This window comes from Phyllostomus hastatus, unplaced genomic scaffold (assembly GCF_019186645.2).
Source record: "Phyllostomus hastatus isolate PE091 unplaced genomic scaffold, TTU_PhHast_1.1 phas_scaffold_501, whole genome shotgun sequence".
Classification (NCBI taxonomy): Eukaryota; Metazoa; Chordata; class Mammalia; order Chiroptera; family Phyllostomidae; genus Phyllostomus; species Phyllostomus hastatus.
The window spans coordinates 26,261,422-26,284,601 of record NW_025334033.1 but is presented as its reverse complement, the minus strand read 5'-3'; the positions used below and the strand labels follow the sequence as shown (position 1 = coordinate 26,284,601).

General features: G+C 32.7%; 1 protein-coding gene across 2 annotated transcripts in view; it reads left to right on the top strand.

Moving 5' to 3' along the window:
* The window catches only part of VPS13C (vacuolar protein sorting 13 homolog C), a 174,463-nt gene that overhangs the window by 12,128 nt on the left and 139,155 nt on the right, over window positions 1-23,180 (top strand). The window contains exons 3-7 of one of the 2 annotated variants that reach the window (XM_045823142.1): window positions 1,763-1,805; window positions 4,790-4,885; window positions 6,481-6,582; window positions 20,787-20,852; window positions 21,131-21,240. In XM_045823142.1, the coding sequence (XP_045679098.1) occupies window positions 1,763-1,805; window positions 4,790-4,885; window positions 6,481-6,582; window positions 20,787-20,852; window positions 21,131-21,240 (417 nt within the window). The remainder of the gene's footprint in view (window positions 1-1,762; window positions 1,806-4,789; window positions 4,886-6,480; window positions 6,583-20,786; window positions 20,853-21,130; window positions 21,241-23,180) is intronic. The other variant, XM_045823143.1, reaches the window with a different exon arrangement.

Sequence of the window (23,180 nt, the reverse complement as noted above, 5' to 3'; positions counted from 1 at the left end):
ATCTAATGAATAATAGTATTTTGGAAATATTTTGAAGTCCAGCCTTATAATATTATGGTCATATTAAGAGGTTAAATAGATTTTTTTGGACTTTAGCTCCAGAGAGTGGTTTGTGCCATTTACTATTGAGCTAAAAATGAAAGAACACCCATTCTCCCAACCCCTGACCCCCTATTAAGCTTTAGTCAATGTATTAGACTTAATTTAAGTTTGTGAAATCAATTAATTTGTTCTTTAACTTATTCTCTAATAGGTCACATTTCTAATTAACCTATAGTATGTTTTAAAATCCTATCTTTGACTTCTGGTTGGATTTCTGCATGATGAACTGTGTTATTTGGGAGAACATTGTACAGAAAATGCTTCCCTGACTTGTCCCAGGGAAGCTGATTTGGGATATTGAAGATGCTAGGAGTAGGGCTTAGTCACAGGGAGTAACATTTAATTTTGTCAAAAAGTTTGACACAGTGGAAAGGGCATGGGCCTTGTAGTTTGGAAGATCTGGGTTTGAGTGGTAGCTCTACCTTTTATCAGCTGTGTGTCTTTTGGCAAGTTTCTTAAGTTATTTGAGCATTAGTTTAATCATCATTTAAGTGGAGTTAATAGTACAAAACAATATAATATCTCTGCCTTTGTGGCTTGAAAAAGATGAAAAGTAGAGTCTGGCAAGTAGTGGGCATTCAAAATATTTAAGTTTTCTTTCCCTCTCTATGTAGGGTGCTACAACTTTAAAAAATTTATTCCAAAGTTTAGGACTTGATTCTATTGCTAGAGATGGGAATATTTGTCTTTCTTTCTTTTATTTTTTCTCCATTTTAGAAGGAAATAAGTGTAAATAGAGTTGTGACAGGATGTATATTTAACACACATAGAATTATTATGTATATTTAACACACATAGAAATAACTGTGTTAATTGTTATCTAAAGTACTGTATTTCATTCACCAGATTTTGATAGTACTAGTATATACTAAAGTACACCTGACAGAAAGGCTACTCTGATTGGTTCAATTTTTAATAATTCTAAAGACTCAGGTGATCACTGTGAAGATCAGTTATTGTTTAGTACTCTGTGTATAAAAAAGTTATACTTTATAGTGGTTTGGAATCTAGAAAGTGAAAGTTTATTATTATTGGTAATTATCTATAGTAGAGGCTAATTTGGTTAGTAATATGTTGGGAATCTGCCTTTTCTTTAAAGATTGTTTTGTTTATTCATTTACTAAATATTTATTTGAGAAAGAGTTTTTTAGTTACTGTTTTCAACTTGTTTACCTGAAGGACCTCTTCCTTTTCCTGTTCTAGTATTTTAGATAAATGGTGTTCACCTATTATTTTAAAAGTTTATGGGATTTCCATCTGGCTTGGTTTGGTTTATTAAAACAACCAGTTTACCTAATTACTTTCTGTTTTTTTTTATGTGTACATTTTAAAGTATATTTTATTGATTATGCTATTATAGTTGTCCCATTTTTTCTCCCCTTACTCCCCCTCTGCTCTGCATCCCCTCTGTGAACTTTTTTATTGTTCCTATTTATAATGTTGCTTTTTTTCATGAATTCTTTCTTTAAAGTCAAAGTTTAAGTTAATAAAAACTTTTTGTTTTGGCCATAAAACATCCTTTATGAGTTATTTCAATACAGAAAAGTTGTTTCATGTTTTTCTTTAGGGATGATTGTGTATTTAAGTGATGATACAGAGGTGATTTTGGGGGAGGGCTAAGAGTTCAAGATGTCCTTTAAATTTTTTTTTCCTTCCGCAGAGTGAATTGGATGTTCCTTTTAAAGTCAAGGCTGGACAAATTGGTAAGTACTTCAGTTTCTATTTGAGTTATTTTTAGTTCAAAAGGTTTTTATTTTTCCAGTGTTATTTAATCTAAAATGCCTTTTTTTTATCTGGGATAAAAAAATTTGTAAGAGTTTTTTGACTTATTTTGATTAGAACATTTGTAGTTCTGAACCTAATGTGTATACTGTACAGTACACATAAACTTCCAGGTTTTTGACAGTAGGGCAGAGAAGTACCCTCCAAAGTGGAAGGATGTTTGAACTGCAGTGATACCTTTCAGGCTTTGATTGGTCATACAAATAATTGCACAATTGGTATGCACATTTTGTGCTTTTTCTTTGTGTGTGAAAGTAGCATATTCTGGTAAATAAAATTTAAGTGTAGCTTATTTTCCTCATGTTTTATTCAACCATTTCACTTGATATATCATGCAGCAATGTGGTATGGAGGATATGTTTTGGTAAGTAGAGTCTTTCTTTGCAGCTAAACTCTTATACCAAGATCATCCATAACTGAGCATACATTTTTGAAGAAATTTTTCATAGTAAATTTAATCTGTGAAGTTCGCTTGTTCATACTACCTGATTTTTACTTTTTTAAAAATACAAACTTTAACTCTAGATGACATACTATTACATTAGAATTTTCACTTATGCCACCATCCTCCTTTCCACTTTGATCACTCCACTGCTTCACCATGTCACTTTCCTTCTTCATAGGCCATTGTGTTCAAGGAAGGCTTGGCTTTCACTGCTCTGGCATCTCTTAACAATTACTCGAATACTTCAGTTGGAGTCCATTTTATATCACTTATATCTGTTCATTTTAATATAAAGTAACACTTTCATGTTTTTGTCTCTTTTTAAAAAATTTTTATTGACTAAAGAAAGGGGGAGTCAGGGTAGTATAACTAGGTGAAGAGTAATATAAATAGGTGAATTTCAGTGGAATTCAGGATAATGAAGGATGGGAGGACAATAGCTTAGGGTAAATGGAAAGAAAAATAGAGAACAGACAATCCCTTTTTGGTATGGTAGTTAAAAGGGCATTTTCCACTTTTGCAGTCTCATGCTCACCTAGAAGGTAATCAAAGCAGTCTTCTAGTAGTTTATGAGATGATTATACATATATATAGTATCTGTTATAAATATAGTTGGTACTCACTATGCGTGAAGCCACCAGACTTAGGCCCTGACCAGTATGGCTCAGTTGGTTAGCTGTTGTCCTACAAAGCGAAAGGTCCCTTGTTCAGTTTCCCATCAGGGCATGTCTGGGTCGTGGGTTTGGTTCCTGATTAGGGTGCATAGGAGAAGCAACCAGTTGATGTTTCTCTCCCTCTCTTTCTCTCCCTTCCGCACTGTCTAAAAATAAAAAAAAATCTTAAAAAAAAAGAAACTCAGTAGGTTTAAAAGCTGAAGAAAAATGAAAAATAGAGAAGTAATTTGAGATTTTAACCCTGGGAATAGATTCCCAGGTAAAACTGGCTCACCTACATATCTATCCAGGTGAATCAAAATATTCTTACTTACACTGCATTATTTCTCCTTAACACTGTTGGAACACTCCTTTGAACTTTGAGCAACTTTATTTAAAACTGCCAGTGATTCTGGTGGTGTAAGCAGCTTAGCCATTCACATACTAGCCTGATCTGGTTGAATCAGATTTATTTATTTCTCTGAAGAGTCTTGATCAACAACAAGAGAATTAGGGCTTTTTAGGGTTGTTATTTTAAAAATTATGATAAGAGAAGGTATTTGGTTTCCGAACATGGAAAATTTTGGGTATTAGAAAAGGTTTGGATAGCATTGCTCTGGTATTGCTGAGGACAGATCAGACATTGGCTGCTTGGAGACCCGGAAAGAGGGTATACTAGAGATTGGGAAATGAGTAGAGAAGGGGATGCAGGATGCCATGAAAGATGGTGGAAGGTTTAACAGAAGCACTTTTATGCACAGCCCATGGACATGGACAACAATATGGGGATTGTCTTGGGGAGGGGTGAAGGTGGGCCTCGGTGGAGGTAGGGAAAAGGAGAAAAAACAGGAGCAACTGTAACAGCACAAAAAGTAAAAATGAAAATAAAGGAATATGGAAAGATACCAAAGACAGATTTTGCCCATTTTAAAATTTAGTCGAGAGTATGCTCTTTCTGTGTTCTCTCTCCTGCTCTGCATAGCCTTTTCCCATAAAACCCCAAACTTGGCTCAGTGACAGTTAGAGCCATAGTTCATCTATATTATGAGTAAAAAATTTTTTTGCAGGCTAGTTTCTGAAGGACCTGATAATAATACCTTTCATTGTTTCTAAGAGAGAAAATGTGTTTTTAGTGATTTTAAAGTAGAAATTTGGAATATAATTTGTCTGAACTGTCTGTAACTCATAATGCTAATCATAAAACAGCATACCTTACCTATAGAGCTGGCCTCATCCCATTGTAGCAATAGGCATATTGTCAAAGTCCTTTTTTTTTTTGGTACTCTGTGTTTGTACTTCAGTTCCTGGGGTCTAGTGCAGATACTATTTTACATTTGAGCGGTAGAGATGTGCTTGTTGGTGTATCTATATACCAACATGTTCAGCATTCAGACCATCAGCTAGCTGTTGGATGAGGAGAGTACCAATTCAGGTTCCCGCATCCTCACTGATGACTTGGGTGGTCTTAGGTAAGCAATTTAACTTCTCTGGGACTGAGTTCCCAGTTTTTCTAAGAACTGAAGTAACAGCTGCCTCATTCTTCTTGCAATTTGGGACTATAAATAAAATAATAGTTATCAAAAGCTTTGAAAAGTAGAATGCACAATGTGAATAGTCACTTCTAATAGTAATATGATATGGAAAAGATGTTTGTAAACTTTAGTGTTGAATTTTTTCATTTTTTTCTGAGTGATAAAGTATATGCATGACCAGTTTTCTTATATTTTTTCTTTTAATGGAAAATGAGAAATGTGTATCTTTTTGCACAGACAGGTAAGAATTTAAGGTTGAAATTTTGTTTCTTCAGATAAATTAACTTTGAAGATTCCTTGGAAGAACCTCTATGGAGAAGCAGTTGTTGCAACCCTAGAGGGATTATACCTGCTTGTCGTTCCTGGAGCAAGTATGTTACTTTAGGTTGTAACCATTTAGTGCCATCACAGTGAAACTGAATGTTACATGGGTTAACTATTATTAAATAGTTAGCAAATAGTTTAGCAAAATACAAGATAATTTAAATAAACAATTCATATATATACCTATGCACATGCCTACAGCATATATATTTTACATATATACCCACATACATATCATTACATTTGTATATAAAATAGTTTTATGTTATGGGAAAGAATAATTTCAACCATTTTTAAAATTTATTCTGTTCTAATTATTTATGAATCATTATTTTTTAACTAAGGTTTCCTACTAAGTTAAGATGCATTAGGCAGACTTACAATGAGAGAATGAAATGAACTAAGGTTTTAAAAATGTACTGATGTGCTAATCTATAGGTTTCAATATTGAAAAAATTTCCCCATTATATTTCTTCTGATTTTGAATGGTATTCTCTCAAAAATGTATGTGAAATAGGTAATTTTTAATGATAAATTATAGTATTTTTTAAAAGATTTTATTTTATTTATTTTGAGAGAGAGAGAGAGAGAGAGAGAGAGAGAGAGAGAGAGAGAGAGAGAGAAATATCAATGTGCGGTTGCTGGGGGTTATGGCCTGCAACCCAGGCATGTACCCTCCCTGGGAATCGAACTTGGTTCGCAGCCTGTGCTCAATCCACTGAGCTACGCCAGCCAGGGCTTAAGTAAATTATAGTATTTTAATTTTAATGAATATCTTAAAGCTGTGATTATTTAACTAATACCTTTCATTACTAATATTTTTTCGGTTATAAGAACAATATAATATTAAGGAAAGTTTGGGTATTTTAGGGAAAAATTTATTTTGTCAATCATAAAACAATTTTTCTTTTTCCTTTTTGCTTTGCAATCTTTACCATATATATGCTTGATTTGATGTAGCATTTATCAAATTATATGTTCAACATGAATCTGGCTTTTTTATGTGTTTTGATATGTTTCAGTTTTTATGGTGACAGTTTTGAAAGGCTGTGATATTCCATTGTGGGCTGCCTACTGTTTTTGCTATTACAGTGGATATTATAACTGCCTCCTTTTTACAGATATCTTTTTTATTCTTTGGAGTTATTTCCTTAGGATACATTATCAGAAATGAGATTTCTAGAAAAAAAGGACATGTATATTCATGATTGTTGATAAATATTCTTAAATTACTTTCTAAAAGTATTTTTATCAATCTGTACTGATACCAGCTGATATTGGATATTTCATATTTTTTGTAGTTACTCAAAATTTTACCACTCATATAATAACTGGACATTTTCTGATGTATTTTCTGTTCTCTGTTTCTCCCTTTTACTTTTCAACTCTTTTCTTTACTTATCCTTTTTAATATTTTTTTCTCCCTTTTAATTCCTTTCTTCCCTTCCCTTTTTGATATGAGCTTTGTAAAGAAATAGAAATCATTTATTGTTTGAACTTTTTGTAAAACTAATCTGAAGGATGCAACTGTTTTTTTGACTTAACAAAACATGACACATTACACACACAATTATGAGGCTGACTGAACTTTTCCTATTTATTTATTAATTACTTTCTTTGTGAATTAACTATGTACTTTTAGGTATTAAATATGATGCTGAAAAGGAAGATAAGTCTTTGCAAGATATTAAACAGAGAGAGCTGTCCCGAATTGAAGAAGCCCTTCAAAAAGCAGCAGAGAAAGGTACAGTGATTTATGTTTTAGATAAACTTAGATATATTTTAGATATATTCAGTACACTGTAAATAGGAAGCTTTCATAAACCTTGATAAGCTGTAGTTCCAAAGAAAGAATCTTGTTTTAAAATTGTATCTCAAAACATTGATAATAAATATTTTAATGACTCACATTAAGGAATTGTCGCCTTTCTCTGTGATTTTTTTCTCTTGTTGCTAAGGCATTTCTCTTTAGTCTCTCAAAATGTATGACAAATGTTGAGTAGAAATGACAGAAATATTTACATGTAGTAAGATTTCTTTTGTAACCTAAGATGCTGATATCTAACTGAATCAAAAAGAAATCTGTCTTTAAAATAGCTTGCTCATTAATATTTGTTATTAGTGATTCTAATTACCTTTGCCCCTTTACCTTTTCTCTTATATAGCATTATTTATTCTTTTACACAAAATTACTAAAATACTTATAATATAGAAGTGCTCTTAATGGAAGAAATTTTAAAAAGTCTAAAAATACTTTTCCTTTTTTCATACTTAAGCATATTTTGTATTTTTAAAAATATTTTATTTATTTATTTTTAGAGGGGAAAGGAGGGAGAAAGACAAGGAGAGCTAAACATTGATGTGAGAGAGAAACATAGATCTGTTGTCTTGCCCACACCTCCAACAGGGGACCTGGCCCACAATATAGCCATGTGCCCTGACTGGGAATTGAACCGGTGACCCTTTGGTTTGTGGTACAGGGCCCAACCCACTGAGCCACACCAGCAAGGACAGCATATTTTGTATTTCTGCTAAGCTTAAGATGATATTTTCATGAAAAGTTTTCTTCTATTCATATTATGTGCCAGATAAAGCAAGGCGGGAATTTATGACAATTCAATGTAATTATTTCTTTTTATTCACTTTTAGTTAATTAGTATATATGGAAATAGTATTATGAAAATGAGGATAAAGCCTTGAAGAGCACTAGAATTTCATGATTTTCTTGATACAGTTCAGATTAAATGTATTTTCTTGACACATACTCATCAATAGCTACTTTGACATATACTTAGATATACTGATACAGGAATTTATTTTATATATATCGTGAAGTTATATTTTTCTCCTTTGAGAAATAAACCCCAAAAGTTTTCTGTTTTGGGGGAGGAGGATGGAAATAAGAGATTGCTTAAAAAATATTTTAGTGTTTCCGGTGACCTGTAAGAAAGTATAGTATAATAGTCTCTTGTTTTAGTAGGTGACAGCTTACTTGACAAAATGATGCCTGTTACACATTTTGTGTTGAGTATCTATGAGATTTTTATTTCTGTGTCTTCAGTGCTTAGAAAACTTACATGTTTGGGTCAGGCAGAGATTCTGTTAAGGATGTTTTGATATTACTATAGGGAATGAACATCTATATGTTAAATATATATCAAATATATTGACATATATATGTCATATATATATATTGACATATATATATATTGACATAAATATGTTGACATATTAAATATATGTCAGTAGGACTATCAGGCTTATATAACACAATAATTACACTGTAGCTTCTTGGATGATAAAATTTAGGTTTTGATGAGAGAGAACTAAGATTCAGAAAGTGAAACTCAGTTTTAACATTATTATATTAGATTTGTCAGAAAAGTGTTCTGAGCAAATAGAAGAGATGAATTTAGAATTGGGGAAATATGTTGGTAAGAGATTGTTTTTCCTTTATTGTTAAATACATTTAATTGTCTTGACTTCAGATAACCATTTTTTTTTAGTTTATATGAATATGGGTCATATCTCCTTTATACAATATTATTAACATGAATGATAAAAAACAACCTTGGTCTTTGAGGTGCTTTGCATTTCACCATTATTAATTAATAGTTATTACTTAGTGGCCATACTTTATTTATTTTTCAGACTTATTATTTTCCCCAATACTTTTTGGTTTTAAAAGCACAAAAGCGCCATCACACATGTGTAGAGATTCATGTGAGAAGAGGAAGTGATTGAATTCTAAGCGGCAGATGACAAAATGAAAACAAAGGGCTCATGCCAATCTGCTCTAAAAAAATCTTTTTACTTAATTTGTTTCATTCAGTAAAACAGACTGCTGCCCATCATCATGTGGGGAAAAAAGAAAATTGAAGTATAAATATGAGTTCATTTCTAGAGAATTTGTGTAATTATAAAAATAAACTTGATATTTTTCTCCTTTTATTTCATTGTAGTGAGTTTATTTTCCATGGCTATTCCATGGAAAAGGCTATTTCCTTTATAATAGCCTTTTCCAAGGCTATTATAAAGAAAAGGTCAAATTCCTTGTGAGGCCAAAGAATTCCCAAATACTATAGATTCTGTATTTAAACCATTAAATTTATCAAAGTAATATATACACACACTTTATAATCAAACAGTTTTACCAGAAAGACTTCTGATGACAAATGTCAGTCCCTTGTTCCACCCTTCTCCACCCTTCAGACACACCCCTTAGATGGCCTCATCATTTTAGAAATGCTCACATTCTGCTTTATCTAATTTACTAATGTAAGACATTACCTAGGATTTCCTATGGTAGTCAAGGAGTTCACCTCTTTCACCATATCCTTTCACCCTAAATTTCCCTCCCTAATTCTTCATAATGTAGTTATATCATACTTTTTGGCCAATTACTAGTAAAAACTTACATTATTATGACAGTAGAACTATTGTTCACTGCATAGGCCAAATGATGGACTATGATTATATTTCCTTTCTTTGCAATTTTTTAAAATTTATGAATGCTTCTTTTTCTATTTGCTTAGTCTTATATGTAAATTTGAGTTTAATTCTTTTCACATGCTATTTGAAATCTGAGTACCATCTTTCCCAACTGGCCAAACCCATTTATTGCTTTCGTCCCCTGTTCCCCTTATTCTCATGGAGCTCTTCAGTTGAATTGATTGTTTTTTTAGCCCTGCCCCACAGTTGTTATCGTGGGACTGGTCTTCTTTGCTCTTCCGTGTTTAATTCATTGTTTTCTGGGTCTCTTGCCTTTTGTTCCTTTGATTGAAAATATCTTACAGCTTTTAAGAAAGGATGCACTGGATGTCATTTTTAAAAATCCTCTCAAAATTTTATTTTGTATTTGTATTTTACTTTCACACATGTTTGATTTGGCTGGAGATATAATCCTAGTTTTAAAAGTAGAATTTTGAAAGCAGTACCTTTCAGGTACTTTTAGGTACTATAAGCCTTAATAAGTACTTTTGAGAGGTCTGATGCAAATCTGCTTGATGCATTGTTGGAAACAAAAATTAGAAAATCCCGGGATCCTACTCTTCACGACCTTACATTTTAGCTGGAAAAACAAGACATGTATAATAAATAATAAACAGGAGAAAGTGTTGAGTCCCTTCAAAGAAATACAGATAGAGTGTTAAGGGAGTTCGGAATGGACATAGGTTTAGTCAAAGAGATCAGGACAGACACCAAAGGTGTATATTTCAGCAGGGTCTAAGGTATGAGTATGCAGAAAGGAGAAGAGGGCGTTCTAGGCCAGAAGGGTCAGTGATGGTGTAAAAGTGTAGAGCATGTATGGGAACAGCTAAGAATTTGGGAATTTGATAGAGTGTAGTTAGAGGTAAGTTAGAAAACTATGTTTAGGTCAATTTTAAGCTATTTGAATGCCATGGTAATGGTAATGACAATGGTAGCAGCTGCCATTTATTGAGCATTTACTGTTTGCCACTCACTGTTCAAAATGCTTTACAGAAGTTGACTCATTTAATAACTGTGATATAAAGGCTGTTATTATTCCCATTTAATATTTGAGAAAAGCTGGAGGTTAAATAACTTGTCCTATGTCACACAACTAACATTAATAGACATTCATCTAGCCCATGGGAGAGTCAGTAACTTTTCTCTTTGCTTTCTTTAAAAACCTGAGAGTGATGTGATCAGAGCTGTTTTAATAAGGTTAAACTTGCTGTGTCTAGGCTGGATTTGGGGGTGTGGGGAATGGAAGATGATACTGTTAGCCAGGATGGGTAGAAAGGATTCAGACAGTATATCTGAAGGGAACAGATGAGACGAAAGTAAGGTGAGTTCACTTCAGCTAACTCTAAAATTAGTATAATTATGAAAGTTATATTTCATTCTGAAAATGGACAAAGTGGTAGTCAAAAGGGGAACCAAAACAGCAGACTTGCTCTGTTTGAAAATTCGTCAAATAATTTAATGAGACAGTAGCCATAATTGGTACTTGTCTGCCTTGCTTAATTTGAAATTATTTTTATAATTTTAATTATTAGGACATTTTGTTTTAATATTATGAAAATAGCTTCTATGTTGAAATAATAAAAATGATGTCATTGGATGTTACCTTAGAAATAAATCATTTTGGTGCCACTGAATTTTACTTGTTCTGTTATATTTGTAATTCTTTGAATTAAGTTTAGACATGTTTCACATGTGAAATTAAAGATGTCATCTAAACGCTTTGCATTTTGGTTACTGCTGCCATGCGGATGCAGGCGCACATTCAGGGGAGTTCATATATGGCTTGGAAAACTTTGTTTACAAGGACGTCAAGCCTGGTGGGTATGCATGGTTAATTGTATTTAACTATATAAAAATTATATTCTTATCCATGCTTGTGCTTTTAATGGAGTCCATCTGATAACATGCCCCCATTTTAGAAAATATGGAAATGTAATTCATGTTTTTCCCCTTTACCATCATTCCTTTTTCCTACTTCTGCGATCATTCATTCTTTCGCTATACATTTAGTGCTATGATCATGGTGAAGGTTCATGGGGTAAAACAAACACCATCCACTGCTCTTGTGAAGAAGCTTACAATTTTATCTATAGATAAAACTTTATCTATAGATAAAATTTCCATTCCTTTTAAGAAAATTCTGACTTTTTCATTGAAGTATTGATATAATTGACATACTGCACTCTATTAGTTTCAGGTATACAACAATGATTTGACATTTGTATGCACTGTAAAGTCATCACCATAGTAAGTCCAGCCACTATCCATTGCCATATGAAGTTACAAAAATTTTATTTTTCTTGTGAAAAGAACTTTCAACATTTATTTTCTTAGCAATTTTTCAATTCGCTGTGTGGCATCACTGACTGTAGTCACCATGCTGTACATTACATACCCGTTACTTGTTTATATCTGGAAGTTTGTGCCACTTGATCTCCTTCACCCATTTCATTTCCCAGCCTCCCTTCCGTGTGGCAGCCATCACAATTCTCTGTATCTTTGACTTTTTTGTTCTTTTATTTTTTTTTTAAGATTTCACATATAAATGGAATTATATTGTATTTATCTTTCTCTGTCTGAATTTTACACTTAGTAAAATCCCCTCAAGGTCCATCTGTGTTGTTGCAAATTGCAAGATTTTATTCTTTTTTTGAGGGGGGAGCTGATTAGTATCCCATTGTTTTTATATACCACATCTTTTCTATCAGTTCACCCACTGATAGACATTTAGGTTGTTCCCATGCCTTGACTATTGTAAATAACATCACAGTAAAATAGGGGTGTACTTATCTCTTCAAATTAGTGTTTTGTTTTTTTTTTGTTTTGTTTTTTTTTACATAAATATCCAGAACTGGAATTGCTGGATCTTATGATAGTTCTATTTTTTCTTTTTCAAGGAACCTTCATATCTTTTCCATAGGGGCTGCACCAATTTGCATTCTGACCAACTGTGCCTGAGGGTTCCCTTTTTCCACACACTTTTGTCAACACTTGTTATTTCTTGTTCTTTTGATAATAGTCATTCTGACATGTGTGAGATGATACCTCATTGTGGTTTGCTTTGCATTTTCCTGTTGATTAGTGATGTTGAACATGTTTGCATATGCACATGGGCCATTTGTAAGTCTTGTTTGGAAAAGTGTCTCTTCAAATCCGCTGCCCATTTTTTGTTATTGAGCTGTATAATGAGTTCTTTATATGTTTTGGATTTTAACCCCTTGTCAGATACATGAGTTGCAAAAACTTTCTCCCATACAGTAGGTTGTGTTTTTGTTTTGCTGATGGTTTCCTTTGCTCTGTAGAAGCTTTTACATTTGCTGTAGTTCCATTTTTTTACTTTTGCTTTTGTTGCCATTGCCTTTGGAGTCAGATCCCCCCCCCAAATTCCCAAGAGAATGTCAAGGAACTTACCTACCTATATTTTGTTCTACGAGTTTTATAGTTTCTGTCTTATATTTAAGTCATTAGTCCATTTTGAGATAATTTTTGTTTATGATGTAAGGTAGTGGTCTAGTTTAATTTTTTGCAAGTGTTCAGTTTTCCCTGCTACATTTTTGAAGAGACTGTATCCTTTCCTCATTATGTGTTCTTGCCTTATTTGTTGTAAATTAATTGATCCTACATGTGTGCATTATTTCTGGGCTATTCTGTTCCATTGATCTGTGTGTTTGCTTTTATACCAATAGCATTTTTCCTATTATTATAGCTTTGTTATATATTAATTTGCTATATATTAATATAGTTTTAAATCAGGGAGTATGATGCCTTCAGCTTTTTCTTTCTCTCTCAAGATTGCTTTGACTCTTTGGGGGTTTTTTTTGTTCCATAAAAATTTTAGTATTGTTTGTTCTATTTCTGTGAAAAATGCCTTTGGAATTTTTATAGGGGTTGCATGGAATCTGTAGATTGCTTTGGGTAATATGGACAGTTTTATAATGTTAATTTTTCCAATCCATGAGCATGGAATATCTTTTCATTATTTGTGTCTTCTTCAGTTTCTTTCATCAGTGACTTACAGTTTTCATTGTGCAGGTCTTTCTCCTCCTTGGTTAAATTTATTCCTGGGTATTCTTTTTACTCTGCACTCAACCAACTGAGCCACACCGGCCAGGGCATATTGTGTTCTTTTTGATGCAATTGTAAATGGGATTGTTTTTTAATTTCTCTTTTTGGTAGTTCATTATTAGTATCTATAAAACAAAACAGATTTTTACATATTGATTTTGTATCCTGCAACTTACTAAATTTGTTTATTAGTTCTAACTAATGTCTTTTGGTGGAGCCTTTAAGGGTTTCCTTTTTTTTATTTTTAATAATGTAAAACATTATCACTTTTTAAAAATACTTAGTTTTAGAGAGAGGGGGAGGGAAGGAAAAAGAGAGGAAGAGAAACATCAGTGTGTGGTTGCCTCTCACGCACCTTCTACTGGGGACCTACTCTGCAACCAGGCATGTGCCCTAGGCCAGGAATTGAACCAGCGGCCCTTTGTTTCTCAGGCCTGTGCTCAGTCCACTGAGCTATGCCAGCCAGGGCTAAGGGTTTTCTATATATAAAAACATGTCATGAGCAATTAGTGAGTTTGACTTTTTCTTTTCAATATGGATGCCTTTATTTCTTTCTCATGCCTAATTGCTCTGGCTAGGACTTACAATACTGTGTTGAATAAGAGTGGTGAAAGTGGTGTTCTTGTCTCATTCCTGTTCTTAAGGGAAAAGCTTTTAGCTTTTCACCATTGAGTGTGATGTTATCTGTGGGCATGTTATATGTGGCCTTTATTATGTTGAGATATGTTCTGTCTATATCCAATTTATTGAGAGATTTTTTAAATCATAAACAGATGTGGAACTTGTCAAATGCTTTTTCTGTTGGAATGATCATATGGTTTTTATCTTTCATTTTATTTAGACAATTGATTTTGTGGATGTTGAACCATCCTTGCATTTTATAATTCCTTCTCAATAATGGTGTATTATCCTTTTAATGTATTTTAGGATTTAGTTTATTAATACTTTGCTGAGGATATTTATATCTACGTTTGTCAGGGATATTGGTCTATAATTTTTTTCCCCTTTTTGTGGTGTCTGTCTGGTTTTGGTATCAGGGTAATACTGGCTTTATAAAATGTGTTTGGGAGCATACCTCCTTTTTAAGTCTTTTTTTAAGAGTTCAAGTAGGATAGGTATTAAATCTGCTTTGAATATTTGGTAGAATTCACCGTGAAGCCGTCTGGTCCTGGACTTCAGTTTGTTGGGAGTTTTTTGATTGCTGATTCAAGTTCCTTAATAATAACTGGTATATTCAGACTTTCTCTTTCTTTATGATTTAGTTTCAGAAGATTGTATGTTTTAGCATGGAGATACTTATGGCTCTTTGTCCAATTTTGTTGCTTATAATTGAACCACCTTTCTGTAGTCTGCCATGGGCAATGTTATTCCTACTAGGAGTAACCTGCCTCCGAGATAGAAATGAATTTCAGTGGTCTATTTAAATATACAACAAAATCATTGGATAGCATTGTTAAAAAACAAACAAACATATAAAGGTTACTATGAAGGAGGATCTAATTATTTCAGAGTTTTTTGTTTTTTCAAGAAAGGTATGTTAGCCTGGGTGAAAAACTAGACTTGGAATGTTGATGATTCTGAAATGAGAATAATTTTATCGATGATATTTTTATTCATTTGGCTAGAACTTAATGTGTACTTTATGATCCTTTCATCATTTTACTTTCTAAATATATATTCCTTCTTATTTGATGTCATTTTTAAAAATTGTAGAGCTATGGTTCTCAAAAAGTCAAACTATTTCCATAATAATACTAAGGCATTGTTTGACTTTTCACAGTGTTGACTTTGGTACTGATGGTACAAAGGGAACGTTGAGTAAAATTGCCGGCTGCCTTAGCAGGAATCATAGCAGTGGCCTCAAATAGTGCTCATAGCCATTATATTTCTGACTCCCTTGTGCTCACGGTAAAAAACAAAATAAAACTAAATAAAAACCCCCAATTTTACTTACAAATGCCATTGATGAAAATGTTAATAAACTTCAGCTCTTGAGGACATGATTCTTCAATATTTCATGTGACAAAAGAGAAAGTATACATAAACCACTTATACACACTGAAGTGTAAGGTAAGTGTCTTACAGAAAAGCACTTGGTAGTTATTTGTCTTGCTACCTGAACTAGTTCCATTTTTCAAGGAAAACCATTTCACTTGGAAGAATGAATGATATTGGATGTTTGGAAGATACTTAAAAAAAAAAAAACCAAGTTCATGGTAAACAACTGGCAGTATTTGTTGCCATGATAAGATTTGAGCTTTTGAGCAAAAATTAAAATCATTATTATTGTACTTGCCACCATGAGCTTGACAACTGCCTAGTACTTAAAGACTCTTCTGATGAGATTGCTAGTGATGTTAACAAATGTGATTTTTGATATTAAATAATGAAGTGACTCAACATTTGGAAGATATGCATAGTTAATTGAAGTAATATTTCCATATTACCAAGGCATGATGAAAATTTAGGCATGTGTAAAAGTCCATTTAAAGTGCGGAGTGATTTTAATTTGGATGAAAAATTTATTAATAGACTTTTCAGATTCTAAGATGAAATCAGCCTTTAAGAAACAACCACTTGATGAGTTTGGGTTTAGTATTCGTAATTACATGAAACGATGTTTCTCCTTTTACTATTACATATCTGTAGTTAAATCATATTTTCTTCATGTGGTTCTATCTAAACCACATAACAGATCAAAAACAGAAATGTATATGCAACTCCAGCTTCTTTTTACTAAGCTAGACATTAAAGAGATTTGTAGGAATCTAAAACCATGTCATTTTTCTCACTACAACTTTTTGTTTGGAAAATAGTTATTTTTCATAAATATATGCTATCTATACTATCATGTAATGGTTTTTTAAATGAGTTAATAAACATTTAAAAAATTTTCTTAGTTTTGACTTCCATTATCGAAATATCAATAGTTGCAATCCATACCAGTAAAAAGATGTGTATGGTTCTCAAATTTTATGTGTGTTAAAGGGGCCCTGAGACCAAACTATTTGAAATTATTGACCAAAATATTAGAGAGTGATTGGGAATCATACATTTATTATTCATCAGATTAAACAGACTCTTTCTCTAAAGAAGTGTATAATACTCAGGTTAGATTTTAGAACTATATGGACAGAATAAACATGGTGAGATCAAAGGCGAAACACAGTACTAGAACAAATGTGAAATCAAATACAATAGGGAGGTCAGGTGAGAAGAATGAGTTATGGGGGAATCTAAACCCATTCAGCTGAACCTCTATCTCTGAAAGCTATTCTAACCAAGTGGGATGATTTTTAAGGCTACTCTGGCTTTTCCTTGTTGTTTCTTTTTAAATGGTATTTCTTTGAGAACTCAGTCTTTTTCTAAATGTTTTAATTATCCACACTTTCTAAATGTTTTAATTATGAATGACAAAAATTTAGGGATCATAACTGTGCAAGAAATACTGGTTATAGCAAAGTCCAGATTCTGTTACATATTTTTTAAATGTTTTGTTTTTGCAACTCAGGTGTTTAAAAGAAGATTTGATACCTATCCTTCTCAAACTCTTTCAAAAAACTGAAGAAGAGGCGATACTTACTAATACATTTTATGATACTACCATATAACCCTGATAACCAAAACCTGGCAAGAATACCACACAGACCAATATGTCTGAATAATACAGATGCAGAAATCTTAAACAAAATATGAGCAAATGAAATACAAGAATTCATTTAAAAAAATAATCATCATGATCAAGTGGGGTTCATTCCTGGGGCACTGGGATGGTTCAACATACACAAATTGATCAGTGTAATATACCACATTAACAAAACAAAGGATAAAAATCATACAATCTTATCAATAGATGCAGAAAAAGCATTTGATAAGATATAGTATTTATTTATGAGTAAAATACTGAATAAAATGAGCATAGAAGGAAAGTACCTCAACATACTAATGGCCATATATGACAAACCCTCAGCCAGTTTTATACTCAGTGGTGAAAAACTGAAAGCTTTTCCTCTAAAATCAGGAAGAAGCCAAGGATGCCCACTCTCACCAGTTTATTCAGCATATTCTGGTAGTTCTAGCCAGAGCAAATAGGCAAGAGAAAGAAATAAAAGTCATCCAAATTGGGAAGGAAGGAGTAAAAGTGTCACTTGTTGCAGATGACATGATTCTTTAATAGAAAACCCTAAAGATCTTCCCAACAAACTATTAGAAGCAACAAACAAATTCAGTTAAGTTGCAAGATAAAAAGTCAATGTACAGAAGTCTGCTGCTTTCCTTTATACTAACAATAAAACTTCAGAAATAGAAATGAAGAAAATTCCTTTTGCAATTGCAACCAAAAGAATAAAATACCTATGTATAAACTTAACAAAGGATGTGAAGAACCTATATACTGAAAACTACAGAGCATTATTAAAAGAGATTGAAAAAGACATGAAATGGAAAGATGTTCCATGTTCAGGGATTGAAAGAATTAACATAGTTAAAATGTCTGTATTACCAAAAGCTACATACAGATTTAATGCAGTCCCCATCAAAATCCCAAAGTCATTTTTTAAAGAAATAGACCAAAAAAATCATCAGATTTGTATGGAACTACAGAAGATCCTAAAGAGCCAAAGAAATCCTAAGAAGAAAGAACAAAGTGACAGATATCATGCTAACTGACTTTAAATTATGCTGCAGAACTATGATAACCAAAACAGCATGGTATTGGCAGAAAAATAGACACACAGACCAATGGAACAGAATTGGGAGCCTAGAAATAAAACCATATGTATATGGGCAAATAATTTTTGACAAGGGAGCCAAAACCACACAATGGAGAAAAGAAAACCTGTTCAAGGAATGGTGCTGGGAAAATTGTAAAGCTACATGCAAAAGAATGAAACTAAATTACAGGTTGTCCATATTTATGAATTATTTCAAAACAGAGCAAAGACCTAGATAAAAGATCTGAAACAGTAAGTTACATAGAGGAAAACATGGGTACTAAACTTATGGACCTTGGTTGTAGATAACATTTTATGAATTTGACCCCAAAGGGAAGGGAAGTAAAGGCCAAAATAAGTGAATGAGACTATAGCAAACTAAAAAGCTTCTGTACAGCGAAAGAAACCAACAACAAAACAAAAAGGCAATGAATTGACTGGCAGATATATTTGCAAACAACAACTCCGACAAGGATTAATATCCAAAATATATAAAGAACTCATATTACTGAACATCAAACAAACCATCTAATTAAAAAACAGGCAGAAGATCTGAACAGGTACCTCTTCCAAGAAGGCATAGAAACAAGACAGGTTATGACAAGTGTTGGAGAAGTTGCGGGGGAAAAGGAACCATCATTCACTGTTGGTGGGAATGTAAACTGATACAGGTGCTATGGAAAACAGTATGGTTGTTCCTCAAAAAGCTAAGAATAGAGTTAGTATATGGCTCAGCTATCCCTCTTCTGGGTATCTACCTGAGAAACTTGAAAATACTTACTTCAAAAATAGTGCACCCGTATATTCATTGCAGCCTTATTCATGGTGGCCAAGACATGGATACAACCAAAGTGTCCTTTGATAGAGGACTGGATAAAGAAGATGTTGTACATATATACTGTGCAATTCTACTCAGCCATAAGAAAAGAGGAAGTGCTGCCATTTGTGACTATATGGATGGACCTTGAGAATATTATGCTAAGTGAAATAAGTCAGAAAAAGCCAAGAACCATGTGATTTCACTCATATGTGGGATGTAAAACTGAAACTCATGGACATAGACCACAGTATGGTGGTTACCAGAGGGAAGGGAGTGGGGGCGAGCAAAGGATATAGGGGACCGAATATATGATGACAGGAGATGATTTGACTTTTAATGGTGGGAGCATAATGCAATATACAGATCATGTATCATGGAAATGTGCACTTGAAACCTATGTGATCCTATTAACCAATGTCATACCAATAAATTTAGTAAAAAAAAAGTCTCAGGCTTTTATTCTAGTAATTCAGGATTTGGTTCTTAGCTTTTATAATGGGAGGGCTATTTGCTTTAAAATATTGAGTAGAACAAATTTAAAATTCCAAGCAAATTTTGTGTATACTTTTTGAAATACATGTCACATTAAGTGGACTTACCTATTTTATTATAATGTTCAGATGTGTATTTTTTCTTATCTGTTTGAACAGTTACATGCTCTGTGCCCAGATATTAGGATAAACTCTGTCCTTGTGAAGCTTGGGGGCAAGACAGTTGTGCAAATACTTCAAGGACAGTGTAATGACTAATTAATAGAAGTCTGGTGAAGGAGTAGCTGCCCTGGAGCTGCTTGGAATAGAGGCTTCAGATAGGCATTGTTGCTGGACCTGAGATTTGTAAGCTTCCTGGGAGTTTGCCTAGTGAAGAACATCAGGGAGGGCACAGGGAATGACACATGTAGAGACACTAGGCATTGGAAAGTTTTATTTTGTCTTGGAAAATAAAAATATTTCTGGAGTATCCAGTGTATGGATGAGTGGCAGGGATAGAACAAAATAGGGAGATGGAGTCAGGTCATGAAAAGACCTTCTGTCTTTTATTTGGAAGCCTGCCTTTAAAAGAATTTGAACAGGGGACTAGCAAGCTGTTACTAGTGTTTTAGAAGATAATAGTCTTGTAGTAGGCTAGAAGGACGTTCAGTAGGAGTAGAGTGGGAATTGGAGGTAGGGGACGCCATACAGAAACTTCCTCAAAAGTACAGAGTACAGTTGATGTCTTGTTGAATGTAAAGATTTATACTTTGGATGAGATAGGTGCTGGGTAAAGCCATAAAATGAGGCAGTGCCAAATAAAAGGGGATTAGGTTTTAATGAAATTATTAAGCCAGGTGCAATGTACAGTTCAATGTACGTTTTATGCCCTTTTTATGTTTATATCCCTACGTCATTAAAGGATTTTTCTTTTGAGATCTATCATCCAGAGGAATTCATCATCGCCAACCTACCCATTCATCACATTTGTATTCCTTTGTCCCTACCACATGTTAATCAAAAACTTTATCTGAAAGTTTTATATTCTGTCATTATTACATTTCCAATATTTTGGTTAATATTGAAATTAAAATTAAACTTTGTTGTGAAAATTCATAAATATTATAAAGGAAATTATGTATGGATATTTTACCCAATTTTTGTGTAATTGTACCTGCCAAATTATTTTCTAGATTAAAGAAGGTTGGTTATTCTAGACTAAGGAAGGTTTGTGAATTTCTATAGTGAAATAATGGATCAGCTTAGAATAAAATAAGGTGAATTGAATTAGAATTTTATGTCAGGAAGAATTCTCTTGCTTTCTTTTCTGTCCTCTAGTCTGCTAACTTGAATTTTATCCTTTTCTCACTAAAATGCTTCCACTGAGAAGGACGTAAGCGTAAAAAGCACAAAAAACATTTTAAGAAACCTTTTAAAGGTCTTGATCGCTCAAAAGGTAGGTAAAAGTAGTTTTTATGCCATGTGTTATGTATACACATTGCCACTTAATTTCTGTCTTCTAAGGTAAAATGAATGTTAGATTACAACGTAACTTCAAAAATAAGTAATAAATTGGAAATGCATATTCAAACCTAAAATAAATCTAAAATAAAACAAGTATACTAGAAAAGGGTGTGATTTCCATTGAGTAGTGCCTTAGCTATCCTTTGGTCATTGATTATGAGGTTTGTGAGAATTTCAACTCTTATGCTTGTATATTTCTATTTTTTATAGATAAACCAAAAGAAGCCAGAAAGGATACATTTTTGGAAAAACTGGCAACTCAAGTAATTAAAAATGTACAAGTAAAAATCACGGACATTCATATTAAATATGAAGATGATGTAAGTAATTTCAGGTTCCTTAGTTTAGATAAGTAATTAAATGTGTATTTTATATTAATTTTGATATGTCTACATATGTATTATTTGTGCCCAGTTTTAAATCCATGATTGATTTTTTTTCTGATCAGTACACTACCATTTCTCCTTTCCTATGATGGGACACTTATGAGTATAAATATGTAATAAAACTACAGTATGTTCCTTTCTAAAGCTAATATATGAGATTTCATTTTGACTTCAGTATTTATTTTGAATTTTGTTTGTCTTAAAACTTATACTACTCTAACTTTAAGAACTAATTTTCTTTTTATACTGACAAAAAATTATTCCAAGAGATGATGGAGTACCAATTATAATGGTGGTTGGTAAGGTGGGGACAAAACCCAAGTCCCTCGACTGTTGGTCCCATTCCCTTTATGTTCCATCCGGTTGGACTGAATACCCATATCGACTCATGTACATAGGCAACAATATATTTGAAGATCTAACTTTATTTATAACCCAGAGTTTAATAGTAGTTGATTAAGAACTATTTTACTGATTTTATTTATTGATTTTATTAATTTTAGTTAAAATGTAACAAATATTGCTTTGTTTTAAAGTTTGAAACATATGTAAGAAACTTTGAGATTTTTCATTTACCTAAGAAACTGGAAATGTTATTCTATTTCAAAGATGCATTGGCATTCTTTTTTGTTTTTAATTTGCTTTTTAAGTTTGAATTAAATTAAAGCAATACTGACATTATAGGTTTTATTTCCCCTTTCTGATAAATTTCTTATATAAATTAATGTTCAGTAAGACATGCTTGCAGTTTTTCTTCTTTAAAATTTTTTCTTTAGTTTTTTAGTACATATCATCTTTAACTTATACTTTTGGTTTTACGTAGTAATCAAGCTGGATTTTGTTAACAAATAAATGTTTCAAAAACCCAACTACTCATCAGTTCCCTTATGTAAAGCAAACTTAAGAGAATGAAATCTAGTCAACACATGATGGAAGTGAGAGAATTATTCTTAAAGCTAATGGCATATTGATGAATGAGAAACCTCAGTTGGAACTTAAACTAAGCATTTGTTAATGAGCAAGTACAATTAGAAAAGTACACTATTTCTCTCTCTTTAATGAAAAGAATATAGAAATGCACAGGAGTGGGATAAATAATATAATTTATGTTTAAATTGATGCCATCAACACAATATATTAAAATAATCTAAAAGGAAAATGATTTTAAATGGTAAAGGAATCTTCATTGTGGATTCGTCTTCAATGTGATTTACCTTTAATTATTGTACCTAGAAGAATAATGAAAAATATAGTAGAGGAAGTGGGAGTAAGGAAGGTACTGGGTTGGCCAAACAGTCTGTTTAGTTTTTTCCATAAAATAAAAGACACATTTTTCATTTTTACCAGTAACTTGATTGATTTGGATATTTTGAGTCTGTTGGCTTTCTCCCACTATTGGCTTCCAGTGGGTAGAGGCCAGAGGTGCTGCTAAACACCTTCCAATGTATAAGACAGCCCCAGAGCAAAGAATTGTTTGCCCAAATGTCAATAGTACCAAGAAACTTTGCAAACCACTTTTGACATGTTCCATCAGTCCCAGCACCTCCTCAATATACTGCACAAATCTTTTCTTTTGCATTTCAGTTGTGTTTTTTACTTTTCTTGAAATAATAAAGCATAATATACCAAAATGTTCATATTTTCTTCACTTTCAATATTAAAATGGCTGCACAAAAAGTCACCAATTTTGATAGTTTTTTTTTTAATGCATGCAGATTGGGTAGCTGTCACAATATAGTCTAACAAAATTGTTTCAAATGAAGTTCAAGACAACTAAGCACTACTAGAGCCATTGTACAGAAAAAAGTAAACTTTTTAGCCAACCCACTGTAACAATTTATCACAAAGTTGCTCATTGGATGATAGTAGTTTGT